Source organism: Durio zibethinus, chromosome 27, assembly GCF_047325235.1.
Source record: "Durio zibethinus cultivar Kanyao isolate XHJ-2024 chromosome 27, ASM4732523v1, whole genome shotgun sequence".
Classification (NCBI taxonomy): Eukaryota; Viridiplantae; Streptophyta; class Magnoliopsida; order Malvales; family Malvaceae; genus Durio; species Durio zibethinus.
Window position 1 is genome coordinate 5,168,101 of NC_143188.1, and position 20,261 is coordinate 5,188,361.

Genomic DNA, 20,261 nt, shown 5'->3' on the forward strand with positions numbered 1-20,261 from the left:
AAGAATATAATTACTTTTATTGAAATTTTATCTAAATTATTCCACAATTTATGATAAATCTAGAGAAATTTCTCACTTAGAGATTTTTTAAAAATTTACCATTTGAAATTTCTAAGAATCTCATCATTGAGTAATTAGTATTTTTCCAAAATTTTATTAATATTTTTATCTTTTATTTTTTATTTTTTTTTATTTTTTTGTTTGAAATTAAATATTAATTATTGTTATCGAAATTTTATTTAAATTATTCCACCATTTGGGACAAATTTAGACAAAATTTCTCACCTAAGAATTTTATAAAAAATTACCATTTGAAATTTTTAAAAATTCCATCATTGGATAATTATTATTTATTATAAAAAATATTTTTTTTTTATTTTTTATTTTTTCCTAAATTTAATTATGTAAAAAAAAACTTATGAAATAAATATAATAACTAAATAAATAAATTAAATTAAAAAAAAAACAAAAAATGGCTTGTTTTGGCTGCTGGAATTTGACTCGACTGTAGGTAGGAGAAACAACTAGAATGACACAGCTCGCGGCTTAACTTGGCTCAAGCCAAGGATAGTGATGTGGGTCATAAACGGGTCAACGCTACGGGTCTAGTACCCAAATGCAAAACGCCTGGATTCTAGTTGAATAAAATGCCCAAAACAACGTTGTTTTAAGACGATATAAAAGCCCAAGTTCTGTCCTTTTTTTCTTAGATTTTCTTTCTCCCTCTTTCTTTTCTTCCTTTTTTTCCCTCTCTAGAAATCTAAAAATAACGGTTGAATCTTCATTGAATTTTGGGAATTTTCATCGAAATCTATGTGAGTTTGTCAGAAATTTGCTGATGGTTGGTTGATTTTTGAAAATCAATTGCTGGAAACTAAGAAACTTACTGAAATTTGGGAATTTAGCTGAAATTTAGTCGAAATCTCATTGAAAAATTCAAACTCGTTGAAAAATTTCGTTGGATTTTGAAAATTTTCCAAAAACTTTCTAGAGAAAAAAAAATTTTTTATCCAAAAATTTTCCCTAATTTCTAACTGCTTTTATGTACTTTTTCTAACCTTGTGTTTTTATGTGTGCCTCTCTATGTTTTCTGTTGCTGTGATCTATGTTCTCCCTTTCTATTGATTCAGGTCCAATTTATATGGATTTGTTAGAAAAGTTTCTATTCGATTGTGATTCTTTTTTTTGACAGGATTGTGCATTATCACTAAATAAGAATTTATCTCCAATTATAACTCTAGTAAACCCATCTTTCTCGTTGATTCACTGTAAAACCCTTATTTATTATTATCTTCAAGGCTTAATCTGATAATGTATAAAAATTGAGATAAAAACTACAGATTAAAAATAACAATAAACAAATAATCCATAAAAGGATAAAACCCAAAAATAATTAAAATATAAAATATAAATAAAAATGGATAATTGGGCTTGGTAGTTTGGACCCTATTGAACCAGGCCTAATGGGCTTGGGCTTGGACTAATTAGGATATCTATAGTTGCCCTTTTTTGCGCATTTCCTGTGTAACAGGAATTGTGCAAAAATGTAGACGCCCCTCATATCCAAATAGTTATCCCAACATTTTTTTTAATCAAACACTCAAACTTGCTGAATGACACAAAACTCTCATAAACAGAGGCTCACAACTTTTGAAAAAATAAATAAAGCTCCTATAAACATAGGCTTTATGACTTTGGAAAAGTAAATAAAGTTCCTCTAATCAAAGGCTCAACAACTTTGAAAAAATAAATAAAGCCCTTCTAATCAGAGGCTCAATGACTTTGGAAAAGTAAATAAGGCTTCTCTAAGCAGAGGCTCAAGAACTTTTCAAAAATAAATAAGGCTTCTCTAATTAGAGGCTCAACAACTTTTGAAAAATAAATAAGGTTCCTCTAATCAGAGGCTCAACAACTTTGAAAAATAAATAAGGCTCCTATAGTCAGATGCTCAACAACTTTGAAAAAATAAATAAGACTCCTCTAATCAAAGGCTCAATAACTTTGAAAAATAAAGCTCATCGACAATCTTATCCAGAGGAGTCATAAATTGTGTCTGAAGAAATTTGTAATGAAAACTCAAAGATTCACAATTTGAGTTTGAAATTCAAAGGTTTGCAATTCAAATATTCACAAGAATTTTCAGATTTGCAAGGATTTTTTTTTATTTAAAGATTCATATTCAGATTCTAGAGATTCACATTCGAATTATAGTGATTTATACCCAATTTTTTTTTTTGAAAAACTTTAAGGATTCGTTTTTCAGATTTCAACAATTTTGATTCAAAAATTTCTCATTTAAAAACTTCAAGATTTCATCAAAAATTTCAACACTCCTCGTTCAAGTTCAAAGATTCACATTCAATAAATCTTAGAGTTTCACATCTAGTTCAAAGATTTTTTTTCAAAAATTTAAAGATTCACATCCAAAATTTCAAGTTTAAAGATTCATATTCAATAAATTTTAGAGTTTCACATCTCAAACAAATTTTAAGGTTTCATATCTCAAAGATTCTCATTTGAAACTAAAAGATTCTCATTTAAAAATTGAAATATTCTCATTTGAAATTGAATGATTCTCATTTGAAACTCATAATTTTATCTTAAGAAACTTCATCAAAAGATTCAAAATTTATTTTTCAGATGACTTTCAAACTTGTATCAAAGTCAAAATTTTGTATGTAATGAATGCCATGATCAACGATGCAAATGCAACAATCTGGATTTTCATAATAATGTAGATGTCATATCATAAATCATAATTCAAATGTTTGCTAGCTGATGCATGTCCAAACAAAGTTTTAAATATTCACCGACAATATAAACATAATGCATGTAATGTAGATAAATGTCAAAAAATTTTAATTATTTGTGGTAATATGGTTCTCAAGACTCCTTCATCCTATATTTTCCCTTTCACCTGCTCATCACGAGCTATCTTTGAACAAATTCTATCAACTGATCCACATCATTTGCATCATTTGATCCCAACTTACAAGCTTCTCATCATTAGCAATTTCAGCATAAATTTCATCTACTGATCCACATCATTTTCATCGTTTGATCTCAACTCATAGGCTTCTCAACACTAGCAATTTCAACATAAATTTCATCCACTGATCCACATCATTTTCATCACTTGATCACAACTCCTAAGTTACGTCAACCAACCTATCACTATATTCATCACTTGGTCATCCCAGATGTCTTTCAAATCATCTTTTCATTTTTTTTGCCCCCTAGATTTCTTTTCAAAGGAATATAGGAATTTTTTATGAACATTATCATTCATTAATTATCATTTCAAATCATGACAAATATAATGCAATCATACATTTTTTAGATTTATTTTGGGGATAAGAGAGCACGAGATGAATAGAGAGAAAGGTAATCAATACAAGAACAAGTTTGGTACAAAAATAAATGAGAAAAGAAATAGGTTTGATGCATGTCATTGGGATGGATGATATATCTAAACAATGAATATTCAGACAATTTTGAACATTAATCCATAATTCTTTTTCAAAAACTCATTCCATTGACTGTTGAAATTATTTTGAGCTCATCAAACTTTGCCCTAGCTTTAGAGGATCCTTGGATTAATTTTCCATATATTGAATTATCATCCGACTTTCAGCTTAGATATTTTTCTACCGAAATCATCCTTTCGAGTTTTCAATTTGAGTCTTCCTTTTTTCTTCTTTTACATTTTTTCATTTTTTCATTCTTTCATTTTTCTCTTTTTTCATCTTATTTCTTTCTTTTGTTTTCTTGTTTTCTCTTTTTTCTTTTTCTTTTGCATTTTTTTTATTTTCATTTATTATTTATTATTTTTTTTATTTTTCATTTTTGATAACTCCCACACCTCCATCACATAGCATAATTTCATTGTTCCATCATAAGCATGCTTTAGCCCAACATATGATCATTTAATTTGAGCATTCACACTTGATCAAAATGGACTTTCAAAGGTTGTAACATAGGTTATGGTGAAGGATCACGAAAGAAATGGATAAAATAAGCTTAAAACATATGTTTAAAGGGTTTAAAACCAAAGGATCATTTCCCATCATGTGATGCAATTTGGCAATTTGCCCCATTCCACATCATTTCACTACTTTTTCCTTTTCTCATTCGCCTCATTCCTTATAAAAAAATTCTCATTACTTTGCCCCAATGCATTTGTGGCATTTAATTTTTCTTTTTTTTTTTTTTTGCTTTGTTTTGTTTTTTTTTCTTTTTTTTTTTACTTTCTATCTTTGAGACCTTTTACGATCTTTCACCACTTTTCTTTTTTAAAAATTGCCCTTCAGTATGAATGGTGATCTTTGTTTAAGGTTCCTTAAAAAGAAAATCATAATAGGCTCAACAGGAGTAACAATGGATGATTTTATGAATGGTAAAAGAAAGATGGTCATTTTTCATCTCAAACATGAATGTTTTTTTTGAAGATCATTTATTGAAAAAAAACAAGCCTATGGATCTTTATAAAAGATTGCATATCTATTTCCCATCTGCCAACATCTTACTTTTTTTGCTCAAATAGTCTTCACAAATTGAACTTTATTAATGTGAATAAGTTTCTAAAATTAAATCCCAAAATTATTATTATCATTGTCCAAACATTCATCATTGAGAATAGGAATACAAAGATATGGTAAATAACAAAGCATGAAATAGTGGTTGGATGAAAGACAAAATATAATGAAATGCATTATCCTTACCTTTTATTGCAATGATAAAAAAATGAAATCTTATAACAAAAAAGAATTCCTAACATTTCTTTGAAAGAAAACCCAGAATGACAAACAGCATCCAACTTTAAGATCTTTTTTCTTTCCAAAATTATGCCCTCATGCGATTAAGTGAAGGATTTTTCTTGACATCTGGTCTCTTGATTTGTTACAGTTCTCTAAGTCTTTTCAGATCATACTCATTATTGATCTTCATTTGACGCATTGACATTGTGATTGGGCAATGGATTGCCACTGACATTAGGCGTTGTTATCCCTCCTATATCATTGTTTATCATTCTATCCTTGATCAAACATTACACCTTATGCTTTAGAGTAGTGCAATTTTTAATGGAATGACTAGAAATTCCATAGTGGCAGTCACAGTGAGTTGTAGGATCATGCCACTTAGGATAGGGTGACTCAAGCGACTTCCGACAACTGAGGGCAATCAAGTGGTTGTTATATAGCTCTCAATATAACTCCGTATAAGTCATAGGGATTGAGTCAAATACAGATTTTTCTTAGGTAGTTCGTTGCTCTCGTGAACCACTTGTTAGGTTAGCAAAACGAATCTAGGGTCTTGTAGGAGGTTAAATGTTAAGGCTATATATAGGAGCTTGGGGGCTAAAAATGGGGTTAATAAGTTGAAAGGTAGGATGTTTGTGGGATTGGTTGGTACTGATAAGGGGCATTATTCACAGTAGGATAATATAAAGAGTAACCTTGTGATGGGTAGGGTTGATAACCCCTGAACTATTGTCTATCAAAGCTTACAACTTGAGCTTCAGTCTTTTTTTTCTTTGAGACTCTCTTGGTAGAGGCTTCCCTTCCTTCTAACTTATCATTCTTAATGGCATTCTCGATGATTTTGCCCGAGATCACCATGTCGATGAAATTCTTTGTTGCATTCCCTATCATCTTTTCATAATAGGGAGATTTTAAAGTGCTAACAACAATACTGTGATTTTTTTCAGTTAGAAGAGGTTGCACTTGAGAAGCTATATCCCTCCATCTCTGGGCATATTCTTTGAATGACTCATTTGCCTTTTTCTTTATATTTTGCAAAGACAAACGATCATGGGCTAAATCTATGATATGTTAGTATTGACTAATGAAGTCACAGGCCATATTGCTTCAAGAACGAATGTTGATTCTATCTAGCTGGACATACCACCTAGCAATGGAGCCAATAAGATTATCTTGAAATGTGTGCATCAGTAGCTTTTCATTATGGGTAAGGGTTGTAATTTTTTGATAGTACATGGTAATATGGGTCTTTAGGCACTTCGTACCATCATATTTTTCAAACTCCGATACTTTAAGCTTTGAAGGAATAACAACATCTGAAACTAGACAAAGCCTAGTAGCATTTACAAAACCATAAAAGCTAATTCTTTCTACTACCTATAACCTTTCTTCCAGCATACTAATCTTTTTGTTAACCATCGAGTCTTCCAGAGACTTAATCACTTTTGCTTTCTCTCTCTCTTTTTCCTTTAGATAATCTAGGTCAAGAACTTGGATTGGTTCTATTACCTTTTCATTAAAGACAGGATTTATATAGCTATGCTAATGCCCTGGGTTCGAAGCTGATGACATTTTAGGATATGTAGGGTATGTGAACTATTGTGGTGGTACCTCTTGTGTAGACTGAACTTAAGGTGGACCAAAACTAGGTGGATATAAAGGGAGCCACCTCTTATGATGGACTCTTCTATTACTTTTCCTTTGTTTAACTTATTTAAAGCATCCAAAATGTTACTTAACTCACTTTCAAGCTTTTCTTGAGCTTTTCTATCTTCTCAAGATGATGAGATTTTGCTTGCTCCATTTGTCTAGCTCGGGCCCTTGTGTTGTATCAACAAGTGAGGTTTCTACTGTGTGAAGCTATCTTTAAACCCTAAGTACCACAATTACATGATTATTAGAAATTATTTGCTCTATGTTTGATATGTTAATGCATGAATGGAATGTACTAATATTTGTCACATTACCATTATTGATAAAAATCTCAAGTTGAAACTTTATTTAAAATTTTAAAATTACATCCTAATAAAACCAAAGCAATATTCTAAAGTCTTAAACATCATCCATTATTCCTAAAATTACCCTAATGCATCCTTATAAATTTTTTAGCCTACTGGTAATAATTTTGTGCCTCATCTAGAAAGTCTAATTGCTGCTCATGAGCTCTCATTTCTTGCACAACAGCCTTCAAATTTTTCATTTCTTTTTCTATTTCTGATGCTTTGTTTGCAACAATGCATAACTGATCGAACAAATGCCTTAGATATTTTTGTTTTTTTATGTACTTATCTTTTCCTAACTCACTTTATTTAGCTTTTCTCCTACATTCATTAGAGAAGGCTTCTACTTGTGTTGTGCATTGGTCCATTATCCTTTGTAGCATCTAGCTATGCTTGTGTGCCCCAGCAACGGGCTTTTGTTCTTTTTTCACCCTTGCTTTCAATAGTTCATTTTCTTTTAAGAGTCGGGAAAGCTCAGGTGTGACTGCCAAATGCATCATGTTTAGATAATTGAATAAGGTTTTCCACTGATCTTTTCGCTTTGTGGAACTTTGGATTTTTTGTTCTTAAAGCTTTAAACTCTCTTCGATTTTTAACTTTAATAATTTATTTTCTTGTTTTGGCTCATCCTTCTTAGTTTGGAGGTTTTTTTTTAGCCATTTTCACTTTGAGCCTAGGATATTAAGGAATTGGCTTTGGGAGTGGCCAACTAATTGTTATTGAGGAAGCACAATATCCTTACCCTTCCTTGCATGCTATGTAATATATTCTGGGGTGACGTCATAAATAAGCCTTCCTTGGTTAACCCTGATGGTTTGTTTCCATGCTTTTTTGATCTATTCAATCATTCTATATGCCCCTTTCTCAGTGAAAAAGAATTCCCACTGGTAAAGTTCATAGGTTTCTAGAATGAATTGTTCACATCTAGATTGTCTTTTTACCAAAGTTGGGGTATAAGTAATAGCCCTTCATAGGCCTAATAAGAACACCCAATGTTGATTTTCACAACTATATAACACTATGTCATAACGCATCCAAGGTGCTTTGCAAATTATCTTTTGGCTATCAAGGGCTCGAAAGTATGAAACCCATTCTTCTTTTGACCTTGCTTTAGGCCATGTGCTGTAATAAAACTCCTTGATTGGAACACTATAACGGAGATATGGTTTATGAAACTGGCTTTCTTCACACTAAATGTGACTCTTCATCCATACATAAAGTAGTTGCAAGCACTTATTAAACTGACCTTTACCATTTTTGTGACAAAAATTCAAAGAGCGAATGATTTCTACAAATATGGTTGGTGCTGCATTGACTTTGTATTGTAACTTATCAACAAAGTCTATTACTGCGATATCAACATTCTTGATGACTTTTGAAAAGATTACCAATCCATATAGAGCTATAGCCATTGCCACTAACCCCTGATCATTATCCAAATGCCCCTAGATGAAGTCTCACAGAAAATTTCATGGGATAGCCTTGCTTTCACCTTTTATCTTGACACATGCATCAACTTAAGGCAAACTAAATCCAAGTATTTGCACTAGCTTTTTACGATAACCCACCTTATTTAACCAATAAATCTTGTCCAGGTTTGGCAAATTGAAGCGAAGTAAAACTATATATTCTTCAATTGTGAGCACTATGTCTATTCCATTGAAGATGAAACACCTGTAAGAAGGATCCCAAAACTGAAAGATAGCTCTAATAAATTATTATCCACATCCACTTGGAGCAGTGAACCTATGTCTTCATATTTATTTTCAAACGCCTCCTCTCTTGTTCTACTTATGAATCCCCATATATTGCTTAAGTCAGCCAGGTCATTTTGGTGGAGATTGAGATAAACTCTCTTAGGCAATGATGAGATAAAATCCTCAGGCAAGCAATTTTCTTATTTTTTTGACCTTTTTTGACTTGATTTTTAGTTGATGAGCAGATTCATAATGAACTGATGTAGACTTTGATTGCATTTGGCTTTCCATGGATATAAGTGTGAGATTTGGTTTATCAATAATTGAATATATGGCAAATATTCTCTATATGAGAATGATGCAAATGACAATGTTAAAACATGAGCATGAAAATGATGCATAAAATTAAATGATATGGAAATGATGCAGGTGCACAAAATCAAACAAAAAAAATGGTTAGATGAGCAATATATCACATAAGTTGTTCCTTATTGTGTTATAATTTCTAAATACATCTATCAATGGGTAAAAAAGACTCTATCTTAAGGCTAGCTTCTTAAGTTTATATTATATGTTGGGTTAAGTGACTTGACCACTAAAAGTTCTCAAATTGTTTCTTATATCATGGTCCATCATAAACTATTAAGGCATTCCAATCTTCACCCATCATAGGCTACCAACAAAAAAGATTCAATTTGAGTGGGAGTATTTCGCTAGCTATTATAGAGATTATCATCTCATGAAAGTATAAGTGCTTTACTCCTTCCTACGAGGGATAGAGTCTGGATATAGAGCTCATGTAATGCAAAATATATGTGATAGTGTGTGTGAAGGAACATATAATTGTCAATCCCCATAAGTAAAATACAAGACAGAAAAGAAAAAATGTTAGTAAATAAATAAATAACATATCATTACATCTTAAAACCCCTCAACCTAAGGATAGGATAAATTTAAAATTGTTATGGCTTGACTCTCTATAGCATCCCCAACGGAGTTGCCAAACTGTTATAATGTATAGGTCCAAAAATCTATAGCTAGACTTAACTTAAGGAGTCATCACCAACCTTTTTTATTTAGGTGTGATTGGCCACCTAATGAGTCTGCCCTTTTAAGGAACTCCTAAGCTTGACTAAGGGCCCTTAAAAAAGTAAGTTTGGATCTCCTAACCAAACTAGGGTTCGAGAGTTTGATTACACATGGAAAAGGTTATAGCACCTTACATGCCCATCCAAAGGATGGTACCATTTTATTTTAAATTTATCCTAAGGTCTTGACTCTAATGATTTTAAATTTTAATATTGATTATTAGAAATAACTTTTAAGATTCTCCATCAATCTGGTAGAATTCTTAAAAATATTTTCTCACTTTAAGAGTATTCAAGAATCCTATTTGTTTTCTTAAAGAAGCTCTGTTGTCAGAAAAAAATTTGTAGACACCCACATTTCAAATTAGTTTTTCTTAGTGAGCTTCAGATAAGATAATAAAAATCATAACAAGTAAAAATAGAGTTCTAGTCTTAATAAGACTCTAAGATTGGGAGGTTAAATTTTAAAACTATGATAAAAGGATTTCTTTTTTTAAAATAAGGATAAACAAATAGAGGGATTTTGATTTTCAAATCTTGTATATAACCCCTATATAAACCTCTAGTGATCATAAAGGGGGACGGCAATCAGAGTAGGAAACACATTAGGAACAAACAAAAAAAAAAAGATTAGCAAAATTTTTTAATTTGAAAGCATGAGGATTGATCTTCTAAGGGAGAAGATTGATTTCTTCACACAACAAAGTTTGAATAAAGACAAAAATTGAAAGAAATAATTGTTGTTTCTCAATTATAATGACTCACAACGACTAGAAATCAAAATCTCATTAAAAAAAAGCCTCTAACACATTCAATAACAAGATATTACACTCTAAAGCATTAAAAGTCATGATTCTTCATTTTTGGAGCTTTCAAAGTGTAAAAGCGCATTCTTATGTTATTAAAGCTTAAATTTTTCTTGTATCATTTCTTTATATTTGTACCTAAACCTAGCAAACACCCACTTATTAGAAGTTTCAATTTTGTTTACAAAACCCTTTGTCATTTAAAATGGAATAGTGAACAAGATCTGAGATATCCTCTTGAGAGTTTTGTAGTGAGGATTAGGTAGAATCCTATACAAGTGTAGAGATTACTTTCTTGACCTTAAAAGATAGGGATTGTAATTTGTAAGACAACTTTCTATTAGTGGATTTGAAGCTTGGCTAGGAAAATTAAGGGAGAGGATGTAGGTGCCTTTGGAGAATGATCGAATTTTTATAAATTATTGTGTTTGATCTTTCTACTCTTACTCCTTTATTTTCATTATTGTTTATTTGTGCTTTAATTTGGTAATTTTCTTATATTTTCAATTTTCCATTTACATTTATTTGAAATTTTATAATAAAAAATTTGGAGACAATCTAATTCATCCCTTATCTTGGATTGTTATCTACATTTGAGCTAACAAGAACTTAATTAATAAAGCAAACAATATGTAAACAATCAGCATACCTTTCTTACCACATAAATCTTTTTTCCCATAGGCATAGATGCTGGCACTCCTGATTCTCCCCATGATTTGCCTTATTAGCACCTTGCCCTTCCCTTTGGTCCAAAACTTCTCGCATAGAAGCAACCAAATTCTGATTCTTGCTTGGGATAAGGTAGTAATCATGAATGTTCTCACAAGTAGCCAATGAGAAATATGACAACTTTTCATATTTCAAGATGTTTACATGCTTAGCCTTATCATCACCAATCTCTAGAATTTCCCCTACCAATTCTTTAGCATAATGTTACTTAATCTTAAAAGAAAATCGCATGCCAAGAGTGTCTGCGCAAGCCATTATGAACCTATCCTAGTTGAAATGGTTCTTTGAAGGCAACACTACTATGTAGGCTTGCCTTTGAGATTAAAGGTAGTAAAGCAACCCATTGATCTCCCTATCTCTATACAATTCTAACATCATGTTCACTGAAGAGACCCACTTTCTTAGTCGATTGTAGATGAAGTAAGTCACAAGTATCCTCTAGGCATTCGACGCCAGTTGCGATATGACAAAATTAAAGGTGAGCAACACTAAATGAAAGAAGGGGTGTAGCGGTAAGTGAAACCTATGACGAAAATTATGCAAATAAAACCCTATCATTTTTTCTTTTGCTTTACTTAATTGATTGTTAAACCTTATGGGGGCAAGGAAACTAAGAAAATTGAGTTTCCTAGGTTGAATGCCATGCGATCTAGAGCCTGGTTTGCTATGCTTATTGTTGCCACAAACTGGTATAGGTCTGATGGCCACCTCCCTAACTTAAGGTCCTTCTACTTTTTTACAACCATTTCTTTCCTTTATTTTTTCCTCTTTCTTTTACTACCACTAAAAGCACTGCCCCTAGAACCTGAGCATCCATTTCTTAAATCATGATTCCATGACTTTGAACATCATTCCCCAAAGCCCCTTAAGCTCTATTACCCTTATTTTAGGCCCTTCTTTCCAACCATGCGACCTACCACTAGTGACTAACACTACAATGCCCTTGTCCTCACTTGAATCCTTTATCACGAATCTTCTCTTTAGTGCCATTCTCAATTAAAAAACCCATAAAAATCACAAAGAAACTTAAAATTTAACTTACCTATGAACTTTTTGGAGACTAAAAGAAAGCAAGCACCACATATAGAACTCAGGTAACAAAACATTTCTTTTGCCCAAAAAATTGTTCAAATAAATCTTAATCCTTATTTTTTCCTATTTATACACATTCAAACATTTCAATAGAAATAGTATGAATTAAAGCCACATTTGGACCAGTCATGAAATGATTTGTATTAATTCCTAATTGAGATCGATGCATCAATTATATTATTTTTCAAAAAACACAAAATTTCCTTCCTTAATTGAACTAGTATAATTTAAAATTTAAAAGCATTAAATGTTGCTAACAACTCTTAAACTCTATTGCACCATGTGTCTTGCACAACTACATAATTTAGACACATGAGTGTGTGTCTTAGAATACGCCCCAAAATTTGTCACACAACTTGCGTTGCACAATGTATAAGATAGAAAATTTTTTCTAAATCTTCACCTACTATCTTTGTGCCACTACATAACTTGTCATTAGCATGGCTTACAAGACAAAGTCCCTTAACTAACAAGGACAAATCATTAGCATAGCTCGCCCAAACAGAGTTCTTCGACCAATAGGGACATGTCATCAGCATAGCTTTTCTCGATAAAACCTCTCAACCAACAAAGACACATCATCAAGAAAGTTTGCCAAAATGAGGTTTTTCGACTTGAACTACTCACCAAACCTAGAGGACATAGTCTGACAAAGGTCTAAGGGTGGTCACTTTATAGCCTCTCAGACCTGTGGGCAATTGTTTTATCTATCCACTCAATCAATAAAGTCAACCTCCACTCCCATGAAGTCACTATACAACTAACTATCATGTCACCACTAAAGAGGATTGATATCCAAACTCCTTGCCACAACACCAGCTCGCCCCACCCCTTCACCCACGAAAAAGGCTCGCCCAACTACTACCACTAATGTCCCATTAACGTATTACTTCATAACATACTAATCAGCCTCCAATTTACTTGAGATCATTAAATGCAGCCCACACTCACCCATATGGGTTTTCAATGAGCTCCATATGGACTTCTCATCAACTATCAATAACCTTGGTCATTTCACCGTCCATTGTTTCATATAAGGTAAAAAAAAGCCTAAGTATGGTATTTTGTACCATTCTTCCCTAAATTTTCTTCACATTCTGTACAACTTACCTTCTTCCTCCTAAAAACCCTAGATACTTAAACGACTTAAACATCAGAGCGTGTCTCGAAAAACTAATTCTAACATCCTTTAACATACTTTCCTATTACAAGTATGAATCAATTCTAACTCATCCTCCAAATCACCATCTGGCTCACATGTACTCAAAATACCATCAACAAATATATATATATATATATATATATATATATATTAACAAACTCAACCTCTCTCACTAAAATTTTAACGTAACCAAACATAGAACACCATGTGAGAATCATTAACCCTCCCTGTGTGAGCCTATGGATATATATAGAGCTAAAACCAAGGTCGGAAATGATCATGCACAACAAGGCTTAAAGACCATTTTTTAAAGAACGAGATACGTGTATGGCTCAAATAACTAAACATTAGCACAAGAAACAGAACAAATTGCCATAGGAAAAAAAAATTCACCCGACAAAGATTAAAACCAGGTTAATTATTGTTTTCTTGCTTTTGCCACATTCTAAAAGGCTTGGGTAGCCAATAGGATTGCCCTCAATTTCAATCTGAATTAGATTAATCAACTCGGATTCGATATATCCTGATTAATAAATTGCAATATTTTATTAATAAATCACGTAATTAACAATGCGAGTTAAGTTACTTTTTAAAAGGAGATACGAATATTTTTATTCAAGATATTTCATTTTCGTTTTCCCGTTTTAGTACAATATTTGAGACTGAAATGGAACAAGTTTCCAATGAGAACAAAAAGTTGTTGTTGTAACATTATCTCCAAATAGTAAATGCCATGCCTGGTTCATGAATGTAGTTGGCTATACCCAAAAAGGAAGACAAGCAAACAAAATTTCAATAGTAATGGACAGCCTTTTCTATATTTCAGACATGTTTTGGCCAAGATATTACTCAAGGGAAACGGCTGGTGACCCCTTAAAAGACATTGATTGGGAACACCATGGTGGCCATTGGAATTGCTGGACATCTACCGGGCAAGAACTCGCATGTTGGGGGTGCTAGACAGTTACCGAAATTAACGTGGCCAATGCCCAGATATGGCTTTAAAGAGGGTATGCTTCAGCCCGAGCAACCCCACATGCTTGGCCATGGCTTGTCTGTGGACCTGTAAATAATTTAAGCATACTCTCTTTTGTACATTGATGACAATATCTGAATACAGTTTTGGAGTTCACATTGGGTCAGGGCAATGTCTTGGTAGCCGATGTTTTAAGTTAACAAAATGGGTGGGGTTTCAGTCTCATCTTAGGAAAACTGGTCCAGGATAACCAGTTTTCCTAATTATATTTTGTTTCAAAAAAAACATTTAATAAGTTAATAATCATACTGTTTAGGTTGGAAAAGCTTAGCAATTTGTCTTGACCAGGTTAGTTACTTGATTAGAAGCACCACGCACAAAAGTTCTGCTATCAAATCTTTTTGTTAGGATTGAGCCTCATCAGAAACGAATCAATATCTAGATTCATTTTAGTAGCAATTAACATGTTAATTAAAAGCCTAGAAGCATGCTTACTTGTCCCTCCTTTGAACTTGTTTGGGTGAAAATTCGGAGGGTAAGCACCTGAAGCACACATCAGAATAAAGTCCGCAATAAAGATCGAAAGTGATTTCGACATTTGAGCTCCGTCGCTCAAATCAGGGAGCGAGAAGCTGGGAAGAGCAAACAAGGGAATAAAGCAAAACGAGTGGCATAGATCACCTGGATGGAGAGAGAGAGGAGGAATTTATAGTTGAGAAGTCTAAACTATTCAACTCGAGGCGGTAAGTGTCGAACCAATGTGAATAAGATCCGACTCGAGGTTGCTTTTCGGCATCCAATATCCAAGTGACATGTCAGTTTAGTCAAGTAGAATTGATGGTATATTAGGTGGTTTGTCATAATGACTGTGACGAAGTAACGCTACGAAAAATCAAATCGATTCATCACATCAGCTTGACTTAATTACAAAAATGCCACCAAGCTCTTGAAGATTCTCGAGGTTCATAAATACTATTTTGCCCCTAAAGACTACTATATCCATATCAGAACCGAAAGATTAAGCAATGACAAGAAATGCATTGAAGCAGGGCAGTGAATGCCCTGGCCTAGGCTCCTCGTACAATCACAAGTAAGAAGTCAACTGCACAGGAAAACTTGGGTGGGGGAGAGGGAGAGGGAGAGGGAGTGGGGGAGGATTGTGGGGTGGGGAGATCTATGGCTAAACTATGATTTGTGAAAGTTTATCCTACAATTAGTAGACATGCAAAAAAGCATTACAGAAATCTTGGACCACTCCAAGATTTTTTGTTGCCAAATAATGTCAAATCAAAAGGATAATTGTAACCACCCCATCTGGAGGACTCCTAGGAACAGCTCGGCTCAATTCCAAGTCTTGTAATTGCGTAAAAACTAGCTAAACAACAGCATCATTGCTAATTGAATTAAGGATAAAATTTTTCTCCAAGCACATGATGGATTCTAGCCAGCATGAAAAAGTGCTTCACCTTTTGGAATTGTGCTCCTTTTTAAATTGTCAAGTTAGTTCAGTAATTAAAAGAAAAGATCAAGCAGCTTTCACCCTTTATGATTGGTGTAATAAACGTCCTTTTCTTAACAAATCATGGGTTATACATCAGTTGTTTAGATTAAAATCACTGGAGCTGAATTTGAGAGGACAAGTGTCACGTCTCAAGAAAAATAAGCAGAGTAGGCACACCCCCAATAAATCTATTTTGTAAGGAAAAAAAAATGTTCACAAGAAAGTTGCTTGAGCTTTTCCACTTTTTTTTTTTCCTAAGTGATAATCAATTTAATGCCGTTGTAGTGGATTGAACCAATCTTTCAAAATCTGGGCCATTTCTTAAGTGGAAACCATCTAACAAGATTTTAAAAATCCAACCTAGTGGTGGGTAATCAAGGAGTAGGCTTTTATCGTCGAATCGCTTTGACATAATTTAGACTGTAATTATGCTTTATTTTAGTTGACTCTAAATCATGCATCTCTTTCAACAGGAAATAATAATTGCATCAGCTTAATTATATACCGATATGATTTTGACGTTACTTACATACCAGAAATTTGGACATGTTCTTGATTAATTATCACGCCCTTTGGGTTGTTTGCTTGGTAAGAAAGAATTATTAGGATACATTATTTTTTTTTAAGCGATATTACAATATATGACAGCCAACTTTGTTGGTTGCAACTACATATAATATAATTATGATGGCCAAATACTTTTCTTTATTTTTTTATTGAAAATCAGAAGTGAAAAAGACTTCCACTATTATAAAGGTTTGTTTAAAGCAATCCGGGATTATTGATAGAATATTAAATTTTTAATTTTAATAATTAAGATTTAAATTTTAATAATTTTAAATAAAAAATATTGTTTAAAAAATTTAATAATTGGTGTATTATAGAAAAGTTTAGCAACTAGTTTACTTCACAAGCCTTTGAAAATAATTTCAGAAAGTGGTATTTGAGTCTTTGTTGTGAACAATATCTTGCTGAAGTCTTGACTACTAAAAGGTTAGATGGGGTTGATATTTCCAGGTTTTCACTCTTGCAGAAATTATGGACGCACCCCAACTAAAATAATTCTAGGATGAATCATTAATTCTTTATATATATTTTAATTTCAGGGTCATGAAACTGACTAATTGTTCTTAGCCACATGTCAGAATACGAGAAGCCTCTTGCCAAATTAAGTTAGCTTGATTAGAAACTACAGTTTAGGTGAAAGCAGCCTCAAACCAACCACAAAAATTATACATGTAAAACCAAATAGTGTCAACGTTTTCTTTTTCTTTTTTTTTTTTTTTTTGCCAAGGATAGTATCATCCTATAATAATTGATAGTAGTTTTTTTTTCTTCAAAATAATAATTTATAGTTTCCCTTAAAATGATGCTAAGCTCATGTCAAGAAGGAAACAAAAATAGAAAATCAACTATGGAAAATAAGAAATGTTTATTACACATATTATCAAAACATTTTAATTAAAATCTAAAATTTAATTAAATTAATTCATGCAATGATTTTTAGTAAATGATATCCAACAGAATTTAATATTTAAATCTTAATTAACATTTATAATTTCTTCTTTTATCTTAAAAAAAAAAAAAAACCAAGTAATCAACTTGAAATTAGTAATATTATTATCATTCGTGTAATTTTCAGCAATTTAGACTCATTATTATTATTATTTGGATAACATCTATTTTCTATATAAGTTCATATTTTAAAAATTATTAAACTGCATTTTTGAGAATTCAAGAAGTATGTGTTCGATATCATCATAATGGAATATAATATATAAAACCAAAGATAGATTCTTGGAAGTTTCGATGACTTAATTACGCAGTTGGCAGTTGCAAGGAGAACGGGAAAAGAAGAATTATAAGAAGAAAATTGAAGGAGATGATGTGATTGGGCAGAACACATGGAGCATGTAGCATATCAAATTTTACTACATTCAAATGACCATAAATCCTCCTTTGGAAGAGAAGAAAAACAATTAATGCTTCAATTGTTCTAATGATGCCAAAAAGTTGTTAGCATTATTGCAATACAATGTAGAAAGCAGACTTCATGGTCATGTTGTCATTTTTTCAGTTAGGACATGTTCAAATGTGGACTGTCTGTATGAGCCGAAGGAAATATGTAATTTCCACCAAAAGCCAATGGGTCAACAGATTATGACAGCAATGTTGAACCTATAGCAATTGTATGGTTGATCGATTAAGACAATGCATGGAATAGAATATATAATTAATATAAGCAAACAAAGCCCAAGCCCCAAGCCCCAAGCCCCAAGCCTCAGCCAAAGGTTCATTAGCCAGAAAACAGCCAGGTCAAGTTTGAAGCCAAAGGGCAAGTTCTAGCCAATTCCTTCTGCACTAACCAAAGATTTTTTTTATATAGGAGGTCACAACCTGAAAATAAAAGAGATGGTTACAAGTGTTAGGGATTTAAACTTTAAATCTATAGAATATTACTTCTTAAAAAATAGTTGTATAGATCAGCTAAGACCTTATTGCTAAACAAAAGTAATTGTCAACTATTATAAAAAATCTATCATGGAAAAAAGAAGGAAGACCCACCCTCAGTGGAGTTTTAAATGGTAGAAAGGGGCACTATCTTGAGGCCCCCCCTCCGACCATGTTGTTTCAATTTCCACAGCCCCATGTCCCTTAGAACATGGAGTAAATTATGGAAGCTTTCCCCTACTCTAAACTCCAAAGCCTTATCCCTCTTATGTCAAACCAACCATAAAAGCTCTGATGCAACACGAGACATTTTCTTACACTTCTTGTACCAACAAAAACCATCAATCCCAAGGGAGAAACTAAGGCAAAAGAAAAAAAAAAAAAAAAAAAAAAAAAAAGGAAAGAAATCCCACTTTCTATTCTATCATTGCAATCAAATCCAACTAGAAAAGTATCCATATTACCAGCAACACTTTGTTTTATCACTTTACTGGAAGAACGAAAAAAATTCTCTCCATCCTTCCTCAACCTTCAAGCAAAGGGAAAAACAAAAAAAAAAAAACAAAATGGAAATTGAATCAGTTAGGTGTGAGTGTTGTGGACTGAAAGAAGATTGCACCCAAAATTATATCAATGATGTTAAGGCCAAATTTGACGGAAAATGGCTCTGTGGGTTATGCTCAGAAGCTGTTAGAGATGAAGTGAGTAGAAGCAAGAAGCAATCTGGTGTTGAAGAAGCTGTTAAAGCTCACATGTCATTTTGTGGCAATTTTAAATCCAATCCAGCCGTTCGAGTAGCTGATGGAATGAGGCTCATGCTGAGAAGAAGGTCAGGAGACTTGTCCAATACTCGTAATTCACCTTCTTCTTCTAAGAAGTTCACACGATCAGCAAGCACAAAACTGTACTAATTGGTCAAAACAGAGCCAAAGGTTGGAATGGCCTTTACCTTAGTTGAAATAATATTGATAACTATGCCTTTTCAAGGCTACGTTTACAACTTGTCCTGTGCAGGAGATGTTATTTCAATGGAGGCTTCTTCCTGTTTTTGTTTTTTTCTTACCCCACTTGGTATGGTATGCAGTTTTTCCTCATCTTTTTCTTTTCCTACTTGAATAGAACGGTTTTTCAAGATCTAAACTTTGATTCAAACTTTTTCTTATATCCAAATACTAATGCCTCATTCCAAAACATAGTTTTAGTATCAATTTTCCCAGTTTTCAAAAACCAAAGTCTAGGAGGAATATCATTTTCCTGTACATTTTTACCAAACCATGAACGGCATGGAATGATTCTCAATTTACTACTGCTTTTCCTGTCTTTTTTTTTTTTTTTTTTCGCTTGACATCTATGTTTATGATGTTCTTCCAAATTCCAATGACTTAAAAGTCAAATGATTTTGAACTGATGATGGAAATGAGAGCAGAGTTATTAGGTTTTCTTTCCCGTGCTGAAATTATTGGCTAAAGAACAAGAAGTTTGACAAAGGAGAGCAGAATTATTGGTTCTTGATCTGGAAAATATTTTTCCCCAACTGTTTCAGTTGATTCTCAAAGACAACGAAAATCAGTAACATATCAAAACCTTTCAATATTAGAATACAGTCGTAAAGGTCAACTTTCTGCCACAAGTGAAGAAAAAGGTTTAGGTTGGAATCTCGCCACTAGCAGTCTTTTTTAGTGGGTGATTTGTAGATCTAATGCAAGGCTTCTTTAAAGTCAGTAGTCTGTCCTGACTCTGGAATGGAGAAACCTCCCTTCACCCTAAATTTTTTTGAAAAGAATAAAAAAGAAAGGATTAAACCAACACTATGCCATTTGGTTCGATTATTTGAGATACATTATGGTTATTTCCCACTATAATCAGTAATTGATTTATGAAAACTTTCTGGTACCTTTGTAATAGCTGACAAACTGTTTCTTATCATTAAGATGCAAAGCCTTTGGATTATACTCTAAGTTAATCTAATTTGGATAAGAATATATCAAACAAGTACATT

The 20,261-nt window shown here is 32.7% G+C and overlaps 1 protein-coding gene across 1 annotated transcript; it reads left to right on the plus strand.

Annotated features, from left to right (window-relative positions):
* The first annotated feature begins 18,475 nt into the window (after positions 1-18,475).
* On the plus strand, positions 18,476-19,262 carry LOC111280235 (uncharacterized). The gene has a single exon (XM_022867446.2). It carries the CDS (start codon positions 18,829-18,831, stop codon positions 19,171-19,173), a length of 345 nt encoding a protein of 114 aa, XP_022723181.1. The 5' UTR covers positions 18,476-18,828; the 3' UTR covers positions 19,174-19,262.
* Positions 19,263-20,261: the final 999 nt, after the last annotated feature.